The 27212-nt window shown below is 51.1% G+C and overlaps 2 protein-coding genes and 1 non-coding gene across 5 annotated transcripts; 2 read left to right on the top strand and 1 right to left on the bottom strand.

Moving 5' to 3' along the window:
* Positions 1-791: 791 nt before the first annotated feature.
* LOC114783719 (la-related protein 6-like) lies at positions 792-4017 on the bottom strand. Its single transcript, XM_028969235.1, has 3 exons — positions 3389-4017; positions 2658-2856; positions 792-2578 (listed from the first exon to the last, which is right to left on the bottom strand). The coding sequence occupies exons 1-3, from the start codon at positions 3946-3948 to the stop codon at positions 1529-1531; spliced, it is 1809 nt and encodes a 602-aa protein (XP_028825068.1). The 5' UTR covers positions 3949-4017; the 3' UTR covers positions 792-1528.
* LOC114783718 (leucine-rich repeat-containing protein 49-like) lies at positions 3376-25558 on the top strand. 3 transcript variants are annotated; one of them, XM_028969233.1, is made up of 18 exons: positions 3376-5432; positions 5912-5980; positions 6060-6135; positions 6204-6425; positions 7249-7345; positions 7560-7763; positions 7924-7990; positions 9751-9894; positions 11999-12060; positions 12449-12596; positions 14051-14134; positions 16818-16993; positions 17077-17172; positions 20908-21142; positions 21799-21984; positions 22119-22228; positions 24618-24762; positions 24839-25558. In XM_028969233.1, exons 1-18 carry the CDS (start codon positions 5379-5381, stop codon positions 25052-25054), a joined length of 2391 nt encoding a protein of 796 aa, XP_028825066.1. In that variant the 5' UTR covers positions 3376-5378; the 3' UTR covers positions 25055-25558. The 3 variants fall into 3 exon arrangements, with proteins under 3 accessions (XP_028825066.1, XP_028825065.1, XP_028825067.1); XM_028969232.1 differs by having other exon boundaries at positions 7249-7408; XM_028969234.1 differs by lacking the exon at positions 6204-6425 and having other exon boundaries at positions 7249-7408.
* On the top strand, positions 6485-6600 carry LOC114783727 (U5 spliceosomal RNA). The gene has a single exon (XR_003748547.1). It is a non-coding gene; the product is annotated as a U5 spliceosomal RNA (small nuclear RNA).
* Positions 25559-27212: the final 1654 nt, after the last annotated feature.

The following is a 27212-nucleotide window of genomic DNA, read 5'->3' as shown; positions in this document are numbered from 1 at the left end:
TGCTGTGATCGTGTGAATCTCGCAGGTTTCTGGTCTGGAACTTGGTGTAGGATGGAACGTCACGTGAACGTAAAATCCATACGAACCCGTCTGAACCTGCTGTGCGTGAAGTTCACACGAACCCACTCCTTCTCACGCTTCCAGTGACGCACCACGTGGCCCTGCTGCCTCACCTTCCTCAGGGCGTCAGGGAGGTGAACCGGGAGCGTTTCTTCGCGTTGTGTAATCCTCGCCATACGACACGGCCTCTTTTCCTCCAGCTCCCTCCCACACCGCCTCCCCCAGCGAGAGCCAGCCAGCTGGCCGTCCGCTCGCTTCCCAGCCACAGTCGCGACCCCAGGACGAAAGCCCAGTTGTTAACGTTAATAACAGTTAATAATCTTCATCCGAGGTGTAAAAAAAATTAATAACGAGCTCCACACAGCAAAATGCGTAATAGGCGCTCAATTACCCACAACCTTACAATACTGCTCAATTCCCCCCCCCCCCCTGTTGTCGAGAGAGAAAATTGCATTGGGTCACGTAATCGGCCTGTACGAAAGGCGGACAAAATGACCCACGATTGGCCGTCGAGGGCTGGCAGCTTTCTGCAAAAGAAAAAAAACAGCTTCGGCGCCAACGTGCGTGCTCTCCAGTCGCTCATGAGCCGCCCATCTGTGCGCAAATTCTCACCAGCGACAGTGATGCACGTACGCATAACGCGGGCCATTGTGCCATCTTGACGGTGCTTTCAACTGCCTAAAGAAAGGAAAACTCCAGTCAGGCCGACCGTAAAAATCATCAACACCAAGGCTCTTTAGTCATTTATTCTTTTTTTTCGTACAATACGAAATACACTGTACAACTTGCCCCAACTCGGGTGCAAAGGCCATTGTGGACTCTGCTCCAATACTCCATTTCCCAGCATGCAACACTGACCGGAAGCAGCTCAGTAAAATGAAGAGGCCACCCCAACACTTTCAGGTACGAGGGTCAAAAAACAAAAAAAAAATCTTCCAAAAAGCAACTTAAAACCGGGGGGTAAACAACGTAAAAGCCAAATAAAAATTAAAGTCCATAAGTAATGTGTCACATGATGACTGTGGCAGCAGTTTTTAAATAAATCAAAAGGCTTTTCTCTTTTTTTTTTTTTTAAAGATATAACTAGACAAAAAGGCAGATGGTTTAAATCCCATTCACCTAAAACACTGCACGTAGAGAACATTCAGACAAAAACCACGTTAATAACGATAATTGAAGGGGGTATACAGATATATTAGATATATACACTATTTTAAGATATATACGCTTGACACCGACGGAAGTGGCATTTCCAACACTGAGCTGCTTGCTTTCCAAGGTCAACATTTACATTCGTCCTCACCAGGTCCCCCTTCACCGCGAACCCCCACTATACAATATTCCAAATGAACGAACGTAAAGCGTACTATACACGATCTGTGTACAAAAATAAAAGTTAGGAATCCAAACAAAAATATCTGCAACTCTGACGTTCGGGGCCGAGGGAACCGGACTGGAGCGGGCGGAGTCAGGTCTGGGTGGCCGCGCTCCTGGCCCGGTCCTGGCCTGCGGGGGGCGCGTGGAAGCCGCGGGTCCCGTCCGGCCCGCGGGGCAGCCGGGTCACGCCGGGCGGGAGGCCGTCGGCGTTCTGGATCTTGCGGGCCAGCATGGGGCTGCCGACCGGGCTGCTCTCCTGCGACGCCACCTGCTTCCGCCGCTGCACCCAGGGGCTGCCGCAGGGCGTCAGGCTGCTGTCGGAGGAGTAGTCCGCCCACCGGCGGCCGGGCTCGGGGCTCAGGCGGCCCTCGCTGGCCAGCGGGGACACGGCGGCGCCGGGGGACTTGCGCTGGGGGCAGGGGCTGGAGCGGGGCGACACGGCGGGGCTCAGGTGATTGTTCGGCGGCTGGAAGGGGCTCAGGTTGTTGCCGGAGCGGCTTTTCCGCGCCAGCCGGGGGGACGTGGGGTTGCTCTCGGTCTCCGAGGAGCTGCAGGCCGAGTCGTCGGCGTGGAACTGCAGCTCCCGCACGCGGCTGTTGAGGGAGCGGCTCTTGCGCATGCCGCCCTCCTTGGTCACCTTCTTCTTGGGCGGCTTGGTGCCGATCAGCACCACCCTCAGGCCCAGCGGCGCGGGCCCGTCGCCGTCCCCGCCCACCGCCTCGTGGGCCCGGACCGCGGCCTCCACCTCCTCGAACTCCACGATGGCGCACTCCTCCGCGCCCAGCTGCGCGTAGCGGCCGCTCAGCTTCTTCAGGTCCGCCGGCAGGTCCTTGCCGGGCTTCAGCACCCGGACCGAGGCGATGGGGCCGTACGCGCCGAAGGCCTTCAGCAGCAGCTCCATCAGCCGCTCCTGCTGGGCGGGGCCGCCCCCGTCGCCGTTCCTGCCCTCCAGCGCCACGCCCAGCTCCGGCCAGCGCTGCAGCTCGCTGAGCAGGAGCATGCGGCTGGGCAGGGACTCGCTGGCGAACACCGGCACGGCGGTCTTGCGCCGCACCTTCCGTCCCTCGTCGTTCAGCTCCAGCAGGGCGGACTGGCGCAGGGCGTGCGCGGTGGTCCTCCAGTCCCGGGTCAAGTGCTTGACCTGCGCGGCAAGGAAAAAAAGCGGGAAACTTCCTCCACTTCCTGGAACCAACCAACGCTCTTAACCGTCGCTACCGTACCTTCTTGAAGGAGGTGAGAAGCTTCACGCTGACGAAGCCCAACTTGTTGCGCCGGACGTGCTTCAGCAGGAAGGCGTCGTGCTCCAGGTTCTCGTCCGATAGGTAGTACTCGATCTGCGCCACCAGCTTCTGCGCCAGCTCGGCGTCCGGCGGCTGCCAGCTCTCCTCCTCCAGCTCGCCGCCGCTCGTGCCAGCCCCGCTGAGGAGAGGAGAGGAGAGTTACGCCGACGGCGCCAAATCACGGCCCAAGCGTGGAATTCATCGCCTCCCCCCGAAACTTCACAGTTCACAGGCCACGCCTCCACACCAACGCCGTCCATTTATACTGCTGGATTCTACGTGACTAGGGGGGTTACAGCCCAGCGGGTGATGCCCCCTCCAGTGTCCCCAGTGTGAGGGCGTCTGGTAAATATCGTAAATGTAAGCGATTCCAACCCGTAATTCATAGCCGATATTAAAAGCAGTGCGCATTTATTGATTTTTATTTTAAATCGGGGGGATTTGGACATGAATGCTTCAGCACTGCAACCCACAAAAATATCTATCAATCAATATCTATCAATCAATATCTATCAATCAATATCTATCAATCAATATCTATCAAAAAATTAATCAAAGAAATCCAATCAATCTCGGCGACAGCCCGGGTCACGTGACGGGGGGATCGCTTCTGCGCGCCACAGGTGCGGCGAAGTCGGATTAAAAGGTGAGACGGCGGGGACCGGGCGAACCTGGACTTGTCGTGTCTCCCCGCCTCGTCCTCGCTGCAGCTGCCGCCGCCTCCGTGGACGTCCAGGCGGCCGCGGGACGGCTCGTCGTCGGGCTCCGGCTCCTCGTCCTCCGCCGCCTGGATGGCCACGGTGATGGTCACCTGGGTGCCCATTTCGCGCGCGTCCCCGGCGGTCACCTCGACGTCGGAGCTCATGGCGCTCGGCGGCGCGGCGACGCCGAACACGGGGCGGTGCGGCGGGTGGGGGTCTCCGCGCCGGCGGCGGCGGCGGCACCAGCGCTCACGGGCGGCGAAGGGAGCCCCGAAGACGCGCTCCACAGCCTGCCAGAGCCCCCACAAGCGAGAGCCGCGGGCAGCGGGGTCTGGAGCCGGAGCCGGAGCTGGGGAGGCGGCGACTTCCTGGTGGATAAGAGGCTTTGTGCTCTTGAAACGAGCCCGCGGATTGGGCCACGGCGTCTTTGCGCACTCATCCCCAACCCACCAGCAAAACGCCGCCCGGAGCCAGGAGGGGGGGAAGAGGAAGGACAGGCAGCGCAGGAACGCGTTGATCAGGGCGTGCATCGCGCCTCGGACCCCGGTCTTTACCCGCCGGGGAAGGGGGCCACGCCGGCCACGCCCTGCCCTATATAGCCCGGCCGCGGGGTCATGCGCTACACGTGGCCGCCAATCACGCCCGCAAATTGGATAAGGGGCTCGGCGGGGATCTTCTGGCCGGGAAGGACGCGAACGGGCGACGTGGTGGCTTCTAATCCGTCGCAACTTGGGGGTTTTATTTCGTGGTAAATGACAGCATTTACCAGACGCCCTTATCCAGGGACAGTCCCCCCCTGGAGACACTCAGGGACACGATGGTAGTAAGTGGGGTTTGAACCTGGGTCTTCTGGTTCATAGGCAGCTACCACCCTAAACAAGGAATTTGCTGGGAAGGTGCGGTGCTGGTCCGGCCACATTCCTCTTTAAAAGCCCGCCAGTGTCAGGAGGGAGCGCTCGGGCCCTGTGGGGTCGTGTGGCGTGGCGAGAACTGACTCAGGCAGGGTATTTTTACCAGCAAGTTACGCCGACACCCGTGATTCTACCAGAAACCGTACTTCCTTCTTATTTAAGCCGTTTGACGGGCCCTCGCCCAAACATGAACCCCCTACTGGAGTGAAAAATGGACGGAACGCGCCGAGAACGGCCTCCTCTCTGACTCAGGCAGGGTATTTTTACAGGTATTACCAGCAAGTTACGGTGACACCCGTGATTCTACACCAGAAACCGTATTCGGTTCTTAGGAGTAAAAAATGGCGGGAGAATAAAAATGGAAGGAACGTGGTGAAAGATCGTAAAAGGAAGTAATACTGGGCTGCGACTGGCTTCACTGCGACAATAACTGCAGTCGACTCTAATTATGAGCAGCGATTTGCACATTATTCTTCCTGTATGTACAATACTTTCCTTTCTCTGCATCACGGGGTAACAAATAGTCCACATTATATAAACAACAGCAGGTATTCATGCATTGTAATAAAATGGTCTCACAAACCATCCATAACCTGGCAGCTTGTTTCAAGTGCCTGTTGGTCCTGTTTAGGGTGGTAGTAACCTAGTGGGGTACCACACTCTCCTATGAACCAGAAGACCCAGGTTCAAACCCCAATTACTACCATCGTGTACCATGCTGTAAATGTAATTTTTTTTTTTTAAATTATGTCAATAGTTTAATTACAGATAAAATACAAATATACAACATGAAATAAATAATAAATAGAAGCGACACTAAAAGTGACAAAACCTTTAATGCAACCCCCACGCTGTCTTATCAAGCCCGGAACTCAGATTTTGGGAGGCTGTTTCCGGACGAACTGATTTTGATGATGGACCGGATGTTGTGGTAACCAGCCACAATCTGTCGTTGCTATAGAAACACGCAAGACGCTCCGCTGATCCTTTTTTTAAAAAAATAGTTTATTTAACTGTTTAAATTAGCAATTAAATACATTTCGACCGCAATGCGCCCGCAGAGGAAGGCCGGCAGCGGCGCGGCGCGGTTCCTGGCGCCCACGGTACGTTCCATCCGTACGAAGTCGGGAAATAACGAGCGTCCGCAACAAAACATACAACAATATAATAATATAACAATATAATATCTTAACGGGACATACGTCCCCATGTCAAACAAGTATGGATTTACCTAAAGCGAGAACAGGACATTATTGTTTTCCAACCTTTTAACCATTATTATCTGTGTTTTACACTTCTAGGCCCTGTTCTTGTGGTAGGAGGTGAAGCTTTGTGTGCAACTTCATTATTTTAGCTTTATGTGAGAAATTCTGCTCCAGGCACTCTATTCCAGTTCGTTATAAATAATAGATTTATCGATGTATTGGGGTCATGGGATAGACCAGAGGACGCCTAAAGTGTGTTTAACCTCTCCAATTCGCCCAGCTGACCAGACCTGGCAACCCTGTCATCGTACCATGGATCGTTGTTCATTTTCCCTCTTTCCGACTGTTTTATGGTATTAAATATGACTCTTCCCCAGGTAAACAGTTACAAACTGCATCTGGCTGCAGTGAAGTCTCTGGTGCCCGATAAAGTGGTGCCAAGGCCAGTGAGTTGACCACGACGCGTCTTTAAACCAGCATTGCTGTTGCTCCACCGGGTGACTTTTTACCTCATCTTCCCCATAGCTGGATCTCCAAGTATCGAAAGGCTTAACAAAAGACATCGCGGGAGACGCCTTGAGGATAAATCCCGCAAAACCAGGTATGCGATTCAAATTTTTTAACCACGCAGCCAGTCCGGGAGGGTCCCTGTCAACCGTGTCCCTTCAGAAAACAGGCTCGCTGCACTGAGTGGCACCAGGCTGGCCCACAGCCCCGCGCTGGCATTCGTCGGGGACTTGGCGGGCCTTGAGCATGCCATGCTGCCCCCTCCTGCAGCATGCGGTGCGGTGATGGGTGACCTGGGGCCGCAGTCCTACAGGGTTCATCCGCGCCGGCTCACGCAAAGCGCAGGGGCCCCCGGCTCCCAGAGCAACACGTCTCACGTCACGGGTAAAATGTTCGCACAGCGTTGCTACTTAAACTACTGCAAAACAAGGGCGTCTGTACAATTTATCAGGCTTCTCTTCATCACGTACAAATCTTTCGCCTTTTTACTAAACATTTCCGTGGAGACGGGTATCAAAAAGCTTACAATATTTTTGGGGGCTCTGTTTCTTTTTGGGGGGGGGGGGGGGTTACGGAAGCGGCCCCCTAATCAGAAGGTTGCCGGTTCAAATCCCGATCCGCCAAGGTGCCACTGAGCAAAGCACCGTCCCCACACACTGCTCCCCGGGCGCCTGTCATGGTGTCCACTGCTCACCAAGGGTGATGGTTAAAAGCAGAGGACAAATTTCACTGTGTGCACTGTGTGCTGTGCTGCTGTGTGTCACAAGAGACAATCACTTCACTTTATCACTTTATGTTGTCCTGTCTTGGACTGTCTCTGTAGTCTTTTGTGTGGCTGCACCATTGTCCTGAAAGGACGGTGTCTCTTGTGTATCGCTATTTAAATTAAATGGTGACGTGATCGTCATTGTGAGACACTGCAGCACAGCACACGGTGCACACAGTGAAACGTGTCCTCTGTATTTAACCATCACCCTGAGTGAGCAGTGGGCACCATGACAGGCGCCCGGGGAGAAGTGTGTGGGGACGGGACCTTCATCAAGGGGACCTCAGTGGCACCTTGGCGGTTCGGGATTCGAACCGGCAACCTTCCGATTACGGGGCCGCTTCCTACTTGACGTGACTTTATTGGCTTTCGGAATATGGAACAGAACCGTTTTTCCGTGTGCATCCTTCCGTGGTGTTAAAGTGCAGCGTCTCTCTTCAGCAGGAGATGTGATTACAGCCTCCGCCCTCGGCTTCCCCTGTGGTGGCCGCTCTCATGATGACTACGCTGCCCTTCCTGAGCGCCTGGATTTGGACAGGTCAGATTCCTACCAGTGCTTCCGGCGGAATTGTGTTAGCAAACACTCGCCAGCAGGGGGCAGGTCAGAGCCATCGGCCTTCTCCCGCCCCTCCTCTCTCTCCCTTGCCCTGAACCAAAAAACTTCACTCCCCACGGCCTTGTAATGTATTATTGTAGGATTCCAGTTGACTTCTGACGAGCCCGTCCCATTTCCTGTTCCGTTCCCCGGTCAGGCGTGGCCTGGAAGAGTGCCCCCTGCTGGAGAGGGTGGAGAAGCTGCGGCTGCTGAACCTCCAGCACAACCGCATCTCCTGCATGCGCAACTTGGAGCACCTGCGCTGGCTGGTCTTCCTGGACCTGCATGACAACCGCATCTCCCACCTGTATGGCGTCTCCACTCTGACGTCTCTCAGGGTGCTGATGCTCGGCAAGAACAGGTGTGTGTGTGTGTGTGTGGGGGGGGGGGGGTTTCCGGTAATAATCCTCGAAAGACCGCGTGTGGGCTCGAGCCTGTCCATCTTGACCTCGGTGGATCGTTAAATCAGAATTGTCTTTAAAGTCTCTGTTATTAACACGGTGATGGTCGATCTTTTCTAGGATTCAACGAATTTGCGGCCTTGAGAAGCTGACAAACCTCGATGTTCTGGACTTGCACTGTAATGAGGTACTAATGTCCCTTATTTCCTTTTTAATGACCATTTTTCCCAATGTTTGGGGAGGATTTTATGTTAATTGGAGCACCTACGCATCTGCAGGTGGTAACTCATATGCATGTGGCGCAATCGTACCTCGCCCACGCTGCAACTTCCTGCATGTGTTCGGCGTGCATAATTAGAGCGCTGGTGACTGTGGCACGCCGCTGAGAATGTCACCAGCCACCTCCAGACGGCCAGCCCTCAAACAGGCCCCCACCGCGCCTTCTCGTTCCAGAAAAATCCCGCTCGCTCCTGGGGGTCACGCGTGGAGCCGCCGCGGCATCGATGTCTTCTTTCTGTTGTCTCCATAATCAGATGGAGACAATGAGTGTCTAATAAATAAAGTGAAGTGATTGTCAGCAGCACAGCACACGGTGCACACAGTGAAATGTGTCCACTGCATTTAACCCATCACCCTGAGTGGGCAGTGGGCACCATGACAGGTGCCCGGGGAGCAGTGCGTGGGGACGGTCACCATGGAGACCCGCTACCTCATACATGAAAAGCACGCGCTCTACCACTGAGCCACAGTGGTAGAAGACGATCTAACTACCCACTCAGGCCTGTTTGTTGGTGTGTAATTAAGAAGTTCTCTCCTCTGTTTCCCTCCATTCCCCTTTATGCCCCTTGTACTCGGGGCATGTCGGTGGACGTCCTGGGGACACTTTCTCACGCTCACATGCACACGCCTCGCTACAGCTGCATCAGATGTGTCGGGGTCACGCGATTCGAATGTCAGCCGCAGGGAAGGGCCAGCGGAGAACGGGAGAAGGTGGAATAAAGCGATTATCCGCAGACCAAACCACAGCGGCATAGTTGGGATGCCTGACCTGCCTGAACGGAGAGCGCCGCTCTGGCGACGTGTAACGTAAACCCGTGAAAAGTTTTTCCGTGGGATTATCTCATCTGTTTTGACGAGAGATGGACGGAGGGGAGGGGGTTTCGGGATGTGGCCTGGGAACATCCTCGTCCTCAAAGCTCTCAGGTGCGGGGCTGAGAATGGACATTAGAAACACCTGCTGACCGCGTCCCAGTAGTCCCCATCAGTGCCACTGCTTGCTGTATGGTGGTCCCTCTTTCCTGTGGACTGTCTGGACGCGTTCCAAGCGGTCCTGCGCATCTGTAGCGCAGAGAAGCGGTGCCTCCAGCGCCCAGGCGACCGCGAAGTGACCACCAGGCTGGAGTCTGAGTCACCGCATCTAATTAAGTGCTTCCCATGGGCCGCCGATTGGCTGAACCAGGCTGCATTGACAACGGTGACGGTGCAGGACGCCATGCTGGCTCCCAGCGGGAGGAGACCGGGCCGTAAAAATGTGTTTATTTCATCTGCCTCCCTGCCAGCCCCTCTGCAGTCAGGGCTTCCTCTTCCACCGGGGCCCTGGGGTCGCATCGCGTCACCCGACCTGCCCGCTGTGACCTCCGGGAGGGAGGGGCATTTCCGTCCGACATGAAGCCGCCTCTCGCTCGGACTCACGGGAACCGAAATCGAGTGTAATGTGGCGAGGGGGAGCTCATGTGACAGAGAAAGCACATCGGCATGCTCCGTAAACCACCGAGAGAGGCGGATCTGCATATCTGGGGTCACAATCACAGCGTGCATGTTGAACGTAGGAAATGAGGGTTCTGGGGTGTGATTCATGATGCCTGATAGTTGTTCGGGAGGCTGAAATCAGACAGCTAATATCCGTCCAATGGAGGATTCGTCCATTTTCTCTGTTGATCTTCCCAGATTCCTCGGATTGAGAACCTGTCCCACCTGTCGGAGCTGCGCGTGCTGAACCTGGCAGGAAACCGGATCTCCAGAGTGGAGGGCCTGCGGGGCCTGGACTCGCTGGCCGAACTCAACCTGCGCCGCAACGTAATCAGCGGCGTGGTGAGCGCGGCGCCCGGCGCGACTTCTGCTGCTCGCGTGTTTCTGTGCATTCGTTTACGTTGTCATTGTTAAAGGGGTGACAGTGTCGTGTCTGTGGGTGTTTTTTTTTTTTTTTACTGTTTGGAGGAGTTTTTTTGGACAAATGCTGCATTTTTTTGACCATGTCTTGGTTATGAAACACCCTTGAGAATGAAAATGAGAGTGGAACACGCTTTCTACTGTGAGCACGGAGGTGGGCGGTTGTAGGTCATGCTGGTGACCTGCTGAAGACCGGGCTTGTCACCTCTCTGATGTTATAGGGAATTATAGTGGAGTGATTGTCACTTGTGATACACAGCAGCGCAGCACACGGTGCACACAGTGAAATTTGTCCTCTGCATTTAACCCACCACCCTGAGTGAGCAGTGGGCAGCCATGACAGGACACCTGTGTTACGTAGAAGGATCTTTAAAGGCCGAGAGGAGGGCTAACGGTCGCTCTAATCAGCTTTGGTCTGGGATATGCATATTACACTCGCCACGGCGTCGCATGTACCGCATGCTTCCCTCTCCAGGCCACCCACCTGCATGTCTCGGGAAACGCGTTTGGATCGTCAGAGGGAGAGATTTGCACTTTAAAGGTGGGCAGATGCTCCAGAAAGGTCTTTCCGCCCACTCGAACACAGCCACCGTAGTCGCGAGCTGAAAGGAATTCCTCTTTTAAAGACGAAGCACCGATTGCAGCTTCAGAACGGCCTGCGTGTCGCCCGGTAATAAGCGGCTGAGCCGCGACACCGCCAGCAGGGGTGGGGTGGGGGTGCAGCCTGTTACCATGGCGCACAGCCAGACAAAGGCCGCTCCCCTGTACGTCCACTCGCCTTTCACTTATTCATCTCCGTGCCGGTCTCTGATTGGCTCGGGGCGTGCACCATCAGCTGCCAGGCGACGTCATCGCACTGCTAAATTTGGAGCCGAGCCGCGGAGCGGTGAGGTGGAACGGGGGGGGGCGCACGTCTCCCCCGGAATACGAATTCTGTCGGCGTGCAGGACGTCGGTGACGCAATTTTCAGCCGTAAATCTTTTCCTTTTTTTTTTTTTTTTTTTTTAGGCTTCTGTCCTACTGGTGCAGTACTGGGTCGGTTTTACTGCTCTGTTGACCGCGGTTTCTATTTGAAAGTGAAAGTGAAGTGATTGTCATTGTGATACACACGGTGCACACAGTGAAACGTGTCCTCTGCATTTAACCCGTCACCCTTGGTGAGCTGTGGGCGGCCATGACGGGCGCCCGGGGAGCAGCGTGTGGGGACCTCGGTGGCACCTCAGCATTATTCATCATATCCTGAGTGGTAATTCTGCTCACAGGGCTCCGTTCTCCGTCCACGCCCACGAGCTTTTGCCGTGTTAATAAAAGTCTTTAGAAAACCCACCCGCCTCGCTTCCGTCGAGGATTCCGCATGTAATTTCAGTTCCCGGTGGAAACGCCGTGATTACTGTAAGGGATTTGTTCACGTATCCCACTACATCAGAGCTTTAAAGTTTGGTTCAACGTGTATACGTTGATGGTGACCTGACCTGGATCTCTGCCTAAGGGGACAACAACGATTCACGCCCTCTGAAAACCGCATTCTGCCATGAGGACCTGGCATCACTACATGGCCATGCCTGTGTTGTCCTGGCGATATTCTGAGAAGGACGCGTCCTGTCCAGCCGTCCCCGCCGTTGGAGACCGCAGGGCAGAGGAGGCAGGCTGCAGACGCTGCCGACGTCTCTGGAGCCTTTTACTGCCTGCAGCGTGGCTGACGCGGCACTTTTCCGCCCTCCTCATCACCAGATCCGGTCACTTCCTGTAGGGTTCCTTATTGGTCCAAATACATCCTGCTTGCTCCATCCGTGTGTGTGTGTGTGGTGAGGATGTCTGCATTAGCGCACACCCACAGCTCTCCCCTCCACCCTCCTCTCGCTCCTTCTACTTCGGCCCCGCCCCTCTCTGCAATGGCGCGCTGCGCCGCCGTCTGTGTGTGTTTGTGCGTTTTTGCGTGCATGTGAGCACGCGCGTGCGTGTCGGAGCCGCAAGGTGACTGTGGGCACGGGGAAGCTCTGAGTCCTCTCCGTCTCCTCCCTCGCAGGCGGAGGTGGACCGGCTGCCCTGCCTGCGCCGTCTCTTCCTCAGCTCCAACTGCATCGGCAGGTAAGCGGCAGCGTTTAACCCCCTCCTCCCCCCGCCCTGCGGCCGGGCCTGCAGACGGGCTCTGGCTGCGGTGGACACCGGCCGCCGCTGCTTCTCTCTGGAGCCTTGTGCTGCTGTGTGAAGGTGGGGAGGTGAGCTAGCATGCCGGTCTGCTCTGGTTCTGTGATGTGGCAGGGATTCTGATATTCTGATGTATGGAAATATAATGCATGTAAATGGGTGGGGTGCGGTCCTCAGATACTAACTAAGACCCCCCCTGTGATGAAACAAGCCAGGTCTGTAGTGTCTTTTTTTTAAAATGTGATGTCATGTGAAATATACAGAAATTCTCTGATAAAAATGCATGTAGGCATGTGAAGTGTGTGTGTGTGTGTGTGTGTGTATGCAGTTTTGATGACCTCGCGTGTCTGGGTGAGTCGGGCTCCCTCTGTGAACTCACCCTTGATGGGAACCCTGTAGCCCAGGAGACATGGTACAGACAGGCAGCCCTGCGCTGTGTTCCTCACCTCCGGACCCTGGACATGAAGCGCATCACAGTAAGAGTATTTCCAATACTTCCACGATAATGTTCCATAATCAAACATCATTCATATCCTGATCATTATTTTCAATTTTGGAAACAGTGTCAGCGTGTTAAATTGGTTCGGCAGAATAAAGTTTTAGTTCGAAAGTGAAGTGATTGTCATTGTGAAACACTGCAGCACATCACACGGTGAAACGTGTCCTCTGCATTTAACCATCACCCTTGGTGACAGTGGGCGCCATGACAGGCGCCCGGGGAGCAGTGTGTGGGGACGGTGCATATCACATCACATTTGCAACCTTAATTCAAAATGGATTAAATTATTTGCTCAACACACAACACCCCATAATGACAACATGAAAAATGTTTAATTGAGGTTTTGGCAAATTTATTAGAAATAAAACAACTGAGAAATCACTTGTACATAAGTAAAATGTAGCTCAGGTGCCTCCTGTTTCCCCCGATCATCCTTGAGATGTTTCTGTATCTGTGGAAATACCAGTTGACTGGACATGATTTGTAACATAACAAAATGCGTTGAGGAATGATAATCAATCAATTTAATCAATATCAATTTAATATGTTCTGTGATGCTACTTTTCCTCGTATCTGCATCTGATCCAGTCCTCCTGATCTGTCCCTGGGTTCCTCTGTAGTATTGAGGGGAGGCTGTGTTGCAGTATATGTTCTGTTAATGGCGTGTGTGTGTGTGCGTGTGTGTGTGTGTGTGTGTGTGTGCATGCACGCACGCATTCCTGTGAAAACCTGGAGGTTTGGAAGAGTTCTGGCTTTTTAGGGCCATGGCACAGAGCCAGAGCTGATTCTGGTAACGATGGACTATGCTCCTGCTGAGGGAAATGTGGGGCAGAGCTGCAGACAGAGCTTCTCCTACACACACACACACACACACACACACACACACACACACTCCTGCCGCAGGCCACTGACAGAGACGAGGGCCCATGGGACAACCGGTCAACACAACACAAGGCAAACTGGAGTGTGTGCTCCAGAGCAGGAAATAAAAATTATATTCAATTATGAGAGTTGTGTGTCTCAGCAGGAACCTTTCTAGTATTTGGCTACTGTCAGCTTATATGTATCATGAAAATGGTACCATTTCTGTTTAAATGTCTGAAATGTTTGCAAGATTTTCAATGCTACTATCTTATATCCAATATCAGCCTTATCCCAATGGCCCTTACGGAATTACATGAATTATTGAACAGCTGATGTGGTCAGTGGAGGCTGACACTGACCCATTGTCCCAGAGTCCCAGCAGCTCAGCTGCTTTTATTCGAGGTCATCTGCTGCAATGCATGCTGGGAGATTTCATATCACCCAAACAGCTGGGCACGGTCGTGCTGCATCGAATAGTCCTTCCTGTAATCTGTTCAACTGCTGGGGCCTGCCTGCGAAATATACGTCCGAATCCACTCAGATTTTACCATTGATTTTATATTACAGGAGGAGGAGAGACGCATGGCTTGTGTTTTAGCCCGAAAGGAGGATGAGAAGAAGAGAGAGACTCATAAACAGGCTGTTCATAAGGTACAGAGAGCCGAGCCGGTTTTCGTTCATTTTACGCCCGTGGCTTTTGCAGATCACGTCTGAAAGTGGTCTTATTGAATTTATTGAATGATAATCTGCATGTTTGTGCTGGTGGTGGTGGGCGTGGTCACATCTGTGACGTCCACTGACATACAGGAGGGAGTTTAAATTGTCTGGGATGAGCTGTCAATCATGCGTACAGGCCCCTCCCCCTTTTAATCTCATCAAAGATCAACTTCTGGGTGGCAAAGATAATTGCACACAACTAAAGGCTCATAAAATGGACATTAGTGAAGACGTCCCATGCTGTAAAAATGGGTCTGAAATATGGGGTATGTTAGCCCTACATTTTATTCAAATCTTGTAATTTCAGATTTGGGGTTAAAAAGGATTCACAAGGAAAAGACTCACAGGTCTCAACAATGATCTTTTTCAGAAGAGTATCTGCAGGCCTTTTCCTATTCATTAGATGCTTTTGTTCTTTGGGGGATAAAAGAGACCCTTTTTCCATCTTGCATTTTTCCTCTGATAATTTGTAATAGGATACTGACTTTTTAATACTTTAATATGTAACACATGCAAAGAGCATCATGGGAAAATGGACAATTGTCAAAGAAAATTTTGGAGGCCAGAAAAAAGAAATGAAATTAACTAATTATACGTGTTGTTATCACTGAAACGGAATCCCAGTATATATTCAGATTATTATCACCACAGGCAATTATTTACAGCCAGTCAGCCATGTATATTTTGGTTGATTTTTAAAGCTTCTCCAAATGTCGATTTAATGGGTAACAATAACCAGACAATTCCTTTCTGTAAAAACTTCCGTCCCTGGGTCTGCCGTCGCGTGGCCGGTATTTTAATGCACTCCGTAATCCAAACCAGCTAATCCCTGGTGACGAACTCTGTGTAGTGTTTGAGTGGGGCAGCGATCCCGTCGTGGGCTGAGCAGATCCTAATTAAAGCAGGAAATACGCAGATACAGGAACAGAGGCCTGCATGCAGAACTCTGAACTTTTGCGCGTCTCTGCTGTCATTAAGCAGATTTGTTTTTGACCTTGTGTTGTTGAGGCTGTTGTGAGGGTGTAATGCCCCTAAATATCATTTAAATATGATATCATAAATATAATCTGTTGACCAAATGTCATCTGCATTGAGGATGCGAGACCTTTTACTTTACTTTACTTTACTTTACTTTATTTGGCAGACGCTTTTATCCAAAGCGACTTACAATGGGAAGACACCAGCAATTCTCGTTCGATTTCTATAGAATATCAAGTATACAAACTAAGAGCCCTGATAAGGCTTAGACTTGTCATTGAAGAACATGCTCGGAGAGTGTTGGGTGCTAGACTAAGAAAAATTATAATGTATTTATACATCTTGTATTTGTTTGTTAAATGTGTATGCATGTGTATGTGTTAAATTTATCTGTAATATTTTTGGAATAAGAGGGTTTTCACCTTCTTCTTAAAAGTGGTGATAGTCTCGGCTAGTCGTGTGGAGGAGGGTAGGTTGTTCCACCAGCCAGGGACAACAACGGAGAACAGACATGATTGGAATCGGAGACCCCGTGAAGAAGGAATTTTTAGTCTCCTTTCGTTTGCCGATCTGAGAGAGCGTGTAGGAGTGTATCTAGGTAGTAGTGTGTTGATGTAGGAGGGCGCAGTTCCATTTACAGCCCTGTAGGCAAGCATCAAGGATTTGAACTCAATGCGAGCAGCTACCGGGAGCCAGTGGAGGGAGGTAAGAAGAGGTGTAACATGGGTGTATTTTGGCTGATTGAAGATGAGGCGGGCTGCCATATTTTGGACCATCTGGAGTGGTTTTATGGTGACTGCAGAGGCTCCAGCCAGGAGAGAGTTACAGTAGTCGAGTTTGGAGATGACCATTGCCTGGACGAGGAGCTGCGTAGCCTGTTGTGAGAGAAAAGGCCGAATCTTGCGAATGTTGTAGAGAGTGAACCTGCAGGATCTGGAGATCGCAGCAACATGATGGTTCAAACTCAGTTTGTTATCTATCCAAACCCCAAGGCTTTTTGCAGATGCCGTGGGTGTTAACAATAGCGATCCAATTTGAATTGAAAGGTTTTGCTGAGGAGAATTGTTGCCCGGAAAGATCAGAATCTCGGTTTTGGATAGGTTGAGTTGGAGGTGTCGCTCAGACATCCATGCCGATATGTCTGAGAGGCAGGCCGAAATTTTTGTTGCTATAGTAGCATCTTCTGGTGGGAATGACAGATAGAGCTGGGTGTCATCAGCATTTGAGCTGAAATTTTAAATACCACAACCTTCTGTCCACTTATGTCCATCAACGCTGTTATTCAGCACAAATGAGCTTTATACAGTAATAAAAAAATGTAATATGCATGCCTCATAAAAGTACAACATCTCTCAGGGTCTGTAACGATTACAGAGGTCAGAAATATTTATTAAGGACCCGAATAGTAGATGTAAATTTTTTTTTAATATTTCTGAACCCTTGTGGACAATCATACAGAAATGATTGCTGTCAGAAATCGTTACCTCTGAGCTCTGAGCCTCTGAGTGAATAATTGCAGGCTAGCTGCAGTGAACATGAACAGCAAATGTGTTTTTATCAGGACTGGTGGAATCGTGTGGATATTTTGCATGAAAGAAGGATGCTGAAAACGGCCCATTACTGTCTCTCGTTTGTCCAGGAGAAGCGGCGTCTGGCCATTCGGAATGCTGCACAGCAGTGGGAGGAGCTAAAGGCTTGCCTGGATCTGCCCACCCAGAATGGCGTGAAGGAGGAAGTGAGTTCGGAGGGCAGCCCCACCCACAGCACCGCCCACACCAATGGGCTGGCGCAGGACCCTTCACCGGACGAGCCCAGGTAGTGGCACATCTGGAGGGTTTGGGAATGAAGCAGTCTACTGGTGGACTGAACAGTCCCTGTCCTTTTCTCCCCCCAAACAGACGGGTGAGCCCGTTATCAGCACCGGACTGTCCACCGGGGGGCAGTGAAAACCGGCTACGCTCCTCCAGTCGCCCCAACAGCCCTCGAGACCCAAGGTAGTACTTCACTGTCAAAATGTGCTGAATAACAATATTCTGACTCTGCCACTGCCCATATGCTACTAATAAACCATTATAAAAATGAATAGACCGTTATATAGACAATTAAACATGCGTGTGTATAACGGATCCGACTAAAACTGGGGTTAAACTGGCCTCTGCTACGGTCGAGCTGCCCCTGTTCTGAACCAGTGTTCGTTACACTTGTTCCCAGGAGCAGGACGCTCTTCTCTCTAATAGGTCTTCATGGTGCTACTGCACCATAAACAAGTAGCGTAGCAATTCATCACTGGCCGTAGGAGTACCTGTGTGTTGCGGCGGGCGCCTTTGTCCTAATTAGAGTCTGAACCACGGGACAACATCCAGTGGCCCATTTCATCCCGGGCCCAGATGCTGGAATATCCTCCATACAAGCACCAGATAATGGGACTTTACCTGAGTCCCCAGCTCTGTATTTTAACCTGTTACGTAATGAATTATGTTGCATATTTATACGTGAGTTTTGCACCTTTTGGGTTGAGAACCAGACGAAGAGAGAGGGGAGAATAAATTACTTTAATGAAAGAGGGGAGAGCGGAACAAAAGCTTTCTATCTACTCACAATACATGATGAATCATTCATCAAAATCAGACAGAGGTTTGCAAATGCTGGGGATGTGTGTGTGTGTGTGTGTGTGTGTGTGTCAGTCAGAAAGAGAAAAGAAGGACAAAAACTGTTGAAAGGCACTGTCATGTCCACAAACATTGTTAGAGAAAGCTGAACAGGTTGTGTTTAAAGCTGGATATGAGAAAGATTTATTTTTTATAGTTCACACCAGCGCTTCTCAAATAGAACATTAATAGAACTTACATTTACATTTACATTTACAGCATTTACCAGACGGCCTTATCCAGAGCGACTTACAATCAGTAGTTACAGGGACAGTCCCCCCCTGGAGACACTCAGGGTTAAGCTCAGGGACACGATGGTAGTAAGTGGGGTTTGAACCTGGGTGTTCTGGTTCATAGGCAAGTGTGTAACCCGCTAGGCTACTAGCACCCTAAGATTTCTGTCTTTTATTTCGCATTTTCCTTTTTTTTTCCACTGCAGCAATTGAAAAACCAACGTGTGTGTGTAGGTTCACAGACATACATGACTTTTCTCGGGTTTTAGGGGGTGTAACAGAAAACAAACACCGACTGTTCGAATTTTGATGTAATCTGATGGTCTATCATCAGGCCAATCGACTTAAAAGCCCCTAATGGAATCTGTAACCCGTATAGCACCGCTATGAAATAAGTATGCAATGATTAAAATGGAAACACACCTTCAAAAATTCAAAATCTGTTCCCAATCACGGCCTCTGGTTTCCCCGAGGCTGCTCGGGCCTGATTACTGAGATTACTCAGACTTGTCTCAAGATAAGATCGTTCTTATCTTTAGAACGGAGTTATGAAAGATGTATCTGGAGTTGATGCATTTGTAAAAATGCTGCTTGGTGAATTGCACCCGCCCCGAGTTGCACGCCAGCAGCCTCTCGGAAGTCCATTAGTCGGCAGTATAGACGTGAGTCACGCCGCCTGTTTGCCTCTTGATCCGTTTTGATTTCCCATTGAAGCCTTTTTATCGCTACACGCTCTCAGTTTCATCCAGGCCGAAGGGAAGGAGGATCGGGGGCTTTGTGAAAGCTGGTACAAACCCCCCTCAGATGGAAGGGGGATGGCTGAGGACTATTTATACCTTCTTTTAATTCAGCGCCATGCTGGGGTGTCCAGTGACCGGCCAGGCGGGGGTATAAACCGTCCCTCCATTACCACCGTGACGGCTCTGCCGGCCGCCCCACGGCACCTTCTCTCGGCAACAGACCACCTTTCAGAAGAGAGAACCGCAATCGTAGCCCACGCCGCTTGCAGAGGATCCGCCTTTTTAACATGCGGAGCTTCAGATCTACCATCCAGTACTTTAACGTCGACTGATGAAGAGTTCAGGGAAGACTTGCTGTGTGATTCAAACCACGTGTGAAAAAGGACTGAGCCTGAGTCTGTTTGAGACACTGACTGTGGCATCAGAGCCCGACTTTATTAAATTTCACTCCCCGCTGAATAGCCAAGATCGCTCCCAGAAATTGTGTCTCTACTGTCACCACTCTGCCTTGGTCGGCTCTCCCGGCACCAGGTCCGCTATCAGAGACGATTATGTAGGAACAATGCGAGATGGAACCCGGAACGTGCCTATGGCCAATGGCCAGACCACGCAGCAAGAGGGTGGAAATAATCAAGGAAGGGAGTCTGGATCGGAGGACTCTTTCACACCAAGTACCAGGAATTGTGGGCCATATTTTCACTATGTCATGCATGAAACTTGTTCTCTAGTGTCTCAGCATTTTTATCTTCTGGGTTTTTCCACAAGTGACCAGATAGATCAGGACGTTGTCGGTATGTTGTAGAGCCCTTTTTGTTGCTGTGTAATTATTTCTGACGCCCCGAAGATGAACTTTTCTAAAAGGGGGAGGAGCCTGTATGCCTGTAACCCCCTCCTGTCCATACTGTCAATAGCACAGATACTGAAATGTTGATGCGATGATACAGTTCTTATAGTTGGGAGAGGAAATGGACTCTGTGTAGCCTGCGCTCTGCCTTTTTCGCCTGTGTTCGTGAGTTCCGGTGATGGAAGCCCTGCTGATTGAACTGAGAGGTGCCGGCTGAATAATGTATTCTTGGCTCAGTGGTAAAGTGCCTGATGATGAAGGTTCAGCTTCTGCCCCTCACTTTCCATAGTTGCTGAAATCTTATTATGGCCACGTTTCAATAAAAACCAGCTCTGTGGTCTCAGCTTTTGCTTGTGTATCGAATACATGCTGATTCATTTGTGCTCAGATACATTCTTTTTCAACTCTGATATATGGAATTTCAGAAGATGCCCTTCCTATTATCATCAGGCAGCCTTCTCCTCTGCTCCTTGTCCATTTCACTTAATTCCTTTGCTGTATTTGCTCGCTTTCATCTTACTTCATCTGCTAAAGCACAATCCTATCAGCCTTGGTGTATTTACCTTTCCTCCTGACTCCGCCTTTGTTCCGCTGACTTTTCGGTTAGTGTCCGTAACCCCATTTATCCTCCTTTTACGCATCTTCTCATCCAGCACTGAATGTTTGTATGGTTCCCAGGGAGATGGAGCCCTCTCCACAGGTCAGACCGCTTTGTCTTGCAGGGTACGATGGAGATAAGAGGGGGAGGCAGGCCTGAGCGCTCAGATAATAGGAAGCCACCTTGGGATCCGATTTAGTGGCAGCTACAATGGCAGCCTTGTAACGCGAGGTTCCCATTACAGTCCCTTCTGACTTCTCTCCTTCTGGCATGAAGACGGGCATCAAATTATTGCCATGTTGCTCCAAGCTTCCCCATAAGGCCACAGTGATACCTCTCTTTCTTTCTTTACCTTCCACGATTTGCTCCGTTTCTTTGCCTGCTCTAGATTCTCAGCCTGTGAAATATGAACGGGTTAATTAGACTGGCAGTGCCTCGCCGCTACTGGTCCATCCTCGGGCACCTGATCCTGAGGTATGTGGGATTCGGGGGCCACTGTGCCTCTCCAGGCAGGAGAATGGGTATCCCTGAGACCCGCCCCAGTTCACCTCTCTCACGGACCCCTTATCTGGGAGGGGGGCAGGACCAGGATCTGCTCAGATTTAGGAACAAAAACATGATAAATGTCTGCGTGTATGTGTTTGTGTCCTTGTGTGTCGTCTCCAGGTTGTCAGAGGCGGGTGGCACCAGCGTACAGAGCCTCTCTCTGTCAGACAGCCACTTGGCAGAGCTGGATGGGGAGATGCTGCGGCTCTTCGGTCCCGGGGCCCTGGAGGCCCTGGAGCGGGGCTGGGGCGTTCAGACCGCTGGCGCCGTCACCACCATCGCCTTCCGCTACATCAGCTTCGACGCCATCATTCCCACACTGCCACGCATCAGAGTCAAGTTCCCCAACCTAGCGGTGAGGCTGCTGACCACTTCCCTCCAAGATGCTGCTCTTGAGCTCTGCTCTGATGGTGCAGAAGCCAGCACTGCACTCCCCACAAGCCCAGTATAGATTGTACCTTCAAACTGATCCTGGACCATGCTCCATCTTACATTTACCGCATTTACCAGACGCCCTTATCCAGAGCGACTTACAACCAGTAGTTACAGGGACAGTCCCCCCCTGGAGACACTCAGGGTTAAGTGTCTTGCTCAGGGACACAATGGTAGTAAGTGGGGTTTGAACCTGGGTCTTCTGGTTTGTAGGCGAGTGTGTTACCCACTAGGCTACCACCAGCCATCTTGTACTTTTCCTGCATGCTGACGCTGTTTCGTTCTTCTTTACAAACTTCCAATTTACCCAACAATTCCGTAGGTGTCATTGCTGTGCAGGTTGAGAAGTCATGACCGCTTCAGTACAGTAACCAGCTTCAAATGAAGACTTTATGAGACGTTATTTTTTAAGATAAGATTTTTTGATATCACTATACAAGCTCGTACCATGTAGGTGACACAGTTGTCATTGTTTAAGTAATTTATACCACTATTAGTAGTCTGGAATGTCTGGAAAAAGGTTTTAAATATTCCTTTTTTCAGTCATCTTATCTCTTTCCAACCTGCTCCTTCACGCAGCACCTGGTCTTCCTGGAGACCAACATTAGCCGACTACCACAGCTGGCTGCCTTGGCTCAGGTGAAGCGTCTGGACCAGCTCACCATCCACCCTGAGGGGAATCCGGTGGTCGGCCTGGCGCTGTGGCGCTCCTTCCTCTTATACCGGCTGCACCACTTCAACCTGCAGAAGCTCAACGGCGTGGAGGTGTGGCAGGAAGTGACTTGAAAACCTTTTAACGCCAGCAGAGTGTTTCAGCATGTTGATAATAAGCGTATTGAAACGTGGGGTCTAATTAAATCGCTTTCTTGCTGTTGCTATGGTGCCACTCGACTTGTCAGGTGACCATGAATGATGTCATCGCTGCTGAGCGACTGTTCGGAACGTTGGGCCACGTCGCCACCACGAAAACACCACGGTGCCGTCTGCTGCTGCTGCTGGAAGAGAGCAGGTGTGTGTGTGTGTGTGTGTGTGTGTGTGTGTTCATCTCAATATGTTCATCTCAAATGCTTCTCAATACAGTACAATGTGTTGTGGAAAAGTAAAAAAAAAAAAAAACTTTCATATACGCGACATTCATTACATGCAAAGTATATTAACTAGAGTCTATCAGAACCGGAATCACAGAAGGTCAAAGGTTGACCTTTTTTTAACTAAATTACGAAAAGAAATTGTGCACAGTGTGTGCAGAGAAATAAAAAATATTCGAGTTATTTTGAGTGCTATTAAAAAAACAGCAGTGTATGGCAGTTCACACAGAGAATGTCTAGAACAGGGGCGACCAACTTTTAATTGGCCTGCAGCTAGTGCAAAAAATATAATGTATTAAACGTCCGGACACCCTGAAACAAGAGAGGTTGGTTAACACCAAGTATTCGGCAGGCGGGTCAGTAACCAGGTGATTAAACATGCAGCTATTTGGCGGGCAAATGAAATGAATCCAGAAATCCAACAACTTATTAATGCAAGATAATTCACATATTTATTAATGATGTGAATATATTGGGGGGTTAAATTAGCTGGATCTGATTTGTGCATTTTACATTTACGGCATTTACCAGACGTCCTTATCCAGAGCGCCTTACAGTCAGTAGTTACAGGGACAGTCCCCCCCCTGGAGACACTCAGGGACACAGTGATAGTAAGTGGGGATTGAACTTGGGATTTTCTGGTCTTCAGGCTCATAGGCAAGTGTGTTAACCTCTATGCCACTACCACCCTGATGCATTTACATTTGCAGCATTTACCAGACGTCCTTATCCAGAGCGACTTACAGTCAGTAGTTACAGGGACAGTCCCCCCCTGGAGACACTCAGGGTTAAGTGTCTTGCTCAGGGACACGATGGTAGTAAGTGGGATTTGAACCTGGGTCTTCTGGTTCATAGGTGAGTGTGTTACCCTCAATGCCACTACCACCCTGATGCCCTTTGCAGGGGTCATGACCCCCTAACCCCCCCGACAAATTACACCTATGACGACACTGGAACCGAGCTTGTGAGCTAGTATCCCTTACCTCTAGGTGGTTGGCCCAGTCATTCATATATTCGGTGCGTGTGTGGTAGCGAGTGTTTGGTGTGCATGAACTCTGTGTGTGGCCGACGTTGGCACGCCGCAGCTTGCCCCGGCAGGGGCCGGCTGGGCGCATCGCCTCAGTCGCGGCTTCACCGCAGCGCCGCAACAATAGCTCCTCTCAGCTTCTCCGGAGGAATTCCTTCCACCTCTTCCTTTGGCCCGTCACCCTGTCATTTCAGCGCAGGGATCAGGCTCTCCTTAACTCCAGCGGGGTAATCGCTGTCTCTGCGGCACGAGGCCTGGCTATGTGACCGGTCCTGAGAGCCATGAAGAGATGCGTCAAAAGGACGTCAGCCGATGAGGGTTTTGTGCCAAAAATGAAGTGCTTTTGGTTTTAATTGCCGCATTTCATCATATTTTTATATAATAATACTCATGTAGAGTTGCCCTGTCTGGGTCGCTTGTTGAATCCAACGCGTCCCCCTCACTTTCAGTGGTAATTGTGCTGAAATCCGAAGCAGGACAGATGGTTTAAAAAATTTGATGGATATATAATGGCAAATCTGCCTTAGTACATTTACATTTTACATTTACGGCATTTACCAGATGCCCTTATCCGACTTACAACCAGTAGTTACAGGGACGGTCCCCCCCTGGAGACACTCAGGGTTAAGTGTCCTGCTCAGGGACACGATGGTAGTAGGTGGGGTGTTACAGGCGAGTGTGTTACCCGCTAGGCTACTAGCACCTTATTACACTTTCTTTCTACCTAAATACTGTAGGCAGTGTAGATAAATACACACACTCCACCCTGTCTCTTCTGCTTCAAGACAGGGCCAGTCTCTCTCTCTCTCACACACACACACTCTCTCTCTCATCCCAACAGGTATTTCACCCTCCAGCCAAAACCTCTCCGCTCTGGCACCAGTTGGGAACATGTCGGTGCAGTGCTGTATTCCGCCAGATTAGTGCTGATAGACAAGGCCGGGCCGTTTGATGTAACATCCACTAGTAATGTTCTCGTCCACGGACATTTGTAGAGACGCTGCTGCCGCAGACGATAAGGCCGTCCGGGGTAATAAAATCGCCGTAACCTCCTATACGGGGCCCGGCCCTTTGCGCTGGGTCACCCGTGCCAGGTTCCGCACGTAATACCTCCTGAAAGGGACCATTGTGCTGCCGTCTCCGGGACTTGTCAGGGAGTCCTCGTGGTCGACCACTGGCCTGGAGTCCGGTTTCACTTTATTTAAATCATAAGCAGCGAGCAGACACAATTAGAGCTCCCCTCGTCCTGTCCTCTCACGCGCCTGTGTGCTACGTGCCTGCAGGAAGCGTCAGCTGCAGTTCCTGTTGGAGGGACGTGGACGCCGCGCGGGCCCGACTCCCGAGGAGGACGGCCGGCAGCTTGGCGAGGGGCTGAGCCGCGCGCTCTTCAACTACCCCGTCCGGGACCCCAGCGGTGACGGCCAGGAGGTACCGTCCGCCGGTCCTTACATTACAGCGAACGGAGGCGTGTCCTAACTCACCTTGCCTGTCCTCCCCCCCTCAGGAGGGCGCTGTGGACGCCTCCCGGCGGGCGGAGCTGGTGCAGCGGTACCTGTGTGGCCTGGTGCAGTGGGCGGCCGACACCAGCATTAAGGGCGAGGCTCTGCACAAGCTGTGGCCCTCCATGTTTGTGGAGATGGTGCGGGACTGCGTGTTGGACATGAGGGACCGACCGGCCTTTCGCCAGGCCAGCCTCAGCAGACTCACACACACTAAGTGACGGGTAGGACGTCCGGAACGTTCCGCACACACCGGACCATGCTGCTGCTGCCGCTGAGCCGCCCAGGGACGGAGGACGATGGACTCCATCGTCTCCACCGTTCGTCATGTGAGGACAGAAGACGCGTTCTCGGCTCACTGCACCTCTCCTGACTCTCTGTATTTCTGTTGATAATAAAAAAGACCGATTGTGACACCTTGACACGGGTCACGCCGAGCAGGTGTGAGTGAAGAATGCGTCCCCGAGGCTCCCGTCCCCGTTAAATCACCGCGCCCGCTGACAGCTTTCCCCCCTCGCTCTCTCTGAAGCATGTGAAGGAGTCTCGCCTCACCCCTGGAACGGTGTAGTGAAATGTCCTTCTCGCTGGGAAACAAGGTGCTGTAGGACTTTCATGCTCAGATATGACTGGGCAGGACATTTATTAAGAAATGTCAGTAATTTCAGACTTTTTTTTTGAAGTATATGTGGTGGTAAAATTTGCTATTAAAATGTGTGTAAACCTGCTGCCTACAGTGTCTGTAAATTGATCCAATGCTCTGGACATTATTTTATCCCTTTTATCAGCGACTTGACAGGAACCAGACTGGATTGGTGTAAAGTGGGGTACATTATTTATACTGATGCAGAGTGCAACACGCTGCCATGCATCTTATAATCGCTCATAAAAGCCGAACAGATTCTGGATGTGTGAGCACATCCATGCTGTGGGATCTGCAGGAGACGCCGTGTCCAGCCCCGCTGACCTTGGATTCCGTCTTCTGGTGGTGAGGGATTGGTTGTAGGAATGCATCACGGATCCGTTGTGAAAAGCCGCCAAACACCGTCTGGGTTTCCTGTAATAACCCTTCCTTTTATAACTGGGTTTGTTCAGCGCTTAAGCAATTAAACAACCGGCTCACTATTTGGCAGGGTGGACCGACGGAGTGGAAACCGCATTTCCGTCTCACTATTTAGCTGTTAAAAGTCTAGAGGGTGAACGAGATATTGAAACGCAGCACCGCTGACTTTAAAGATGACAGTCACTGCCGCGTACTGTGCCGTTGCGGGGCGTAATATTTGCCGTGTGTGGGCCCTGGTTGATATAGTCTGACCTCGCCGTGCCCACGTGCTGCCAGAGCTGTCAGTGAGGAATCCAGCTCTCTAATCCACCAAATCCTTTGATTAGTGTTGGAGGGAAGAGCCCTCGGGTTAGCTATTAATGAGGAATGAAGGATATCTGAGATCCTGCCACGTTGGTGCCGTAACGCCTCAGAATACCTGCAGTACGCCGCGGCGGCGGCCTGGCGAGGGCGTGTCTCGACCCCGGAGATGTTGCAGTGGAACGAGAGGGGCAGCATTTTAATGTGCACGATTTTGTATGTTATTATATAATGTGATTAAGAGAGAATTCTTCCAAATCGCGGTGACGCGTGTCCTCTGTGTTGAACCGTCACCCTTGGTGACAGTGGGCAGCCATGACAGGCGCCCGGGGAGCAGTTCGAACCTGCAGCTCGCATCCTTCCCCGCTAGGCCACCACTGCCTCCATATCTGATACGGAGCAGCAGCATGAAAGATTCAGGTATGTGGTGGGAACGGACACCTTCTGAATGTTTACATGAACGACCCCCTCCCTGTCCATATGAACTCCCGCTTTCCGTAAAGGCCTGTTCATCATCAGGGCCCATCCCAGGACACTGGGCACAGGGCGGGGTCCACGTACACACATACCAACAGGCACTTTCACCCAGACCTTCTCAGACCTTCTACTGTAACATGAACTCAGATGTGTGAAAGATATCTCAAAGTATATATATCAAAATTTGACACTTTAACAGAATATTTAGAGGATGTCTCCAGCTCATGCTCAGTTATAATACAAGCATTTGTTATTTACATTATACAGGAGAGGTTGGAAAGCATATTTGATCAGTAACCTGAATACTTTATGCTTATGTCAGTGACGTGATAGAGGTGCCATCAAAAATTGTCTGGGAGATGCTCACCGAAATGTCACATGTGACGCCAAATGTCCCCTTATCCATCACCTCCCCGGACGGGATGCGACATGTCCCATTACATTTACATTTACGACATTTGTCAGACGGCCGTATCCAGAGCGATGTCACCATGGATGAAGTGGTCAGTTCTGGTTCACTAGGACCCCCAACTATGAATACA

The sequence above is a fragment of the Denticeps clupeoides genome, unplaced genomic scaffold (assembly GCF_900700375.1).
Source record: "Denticeps clupeoides unplaced genomic scaffold, fDenClu1.1, whole genome shotgun sequence".
Taxonomy (NCBI): Eukaryota; Metazoa; Chordata; class Actinopteri; order Clupeiformes; family Denticipitidae; genus Denticeps; species Denticeps clupeoides.
This window is presented reverse-complemented; position numbering and strand designations above follow the sequence as displayed.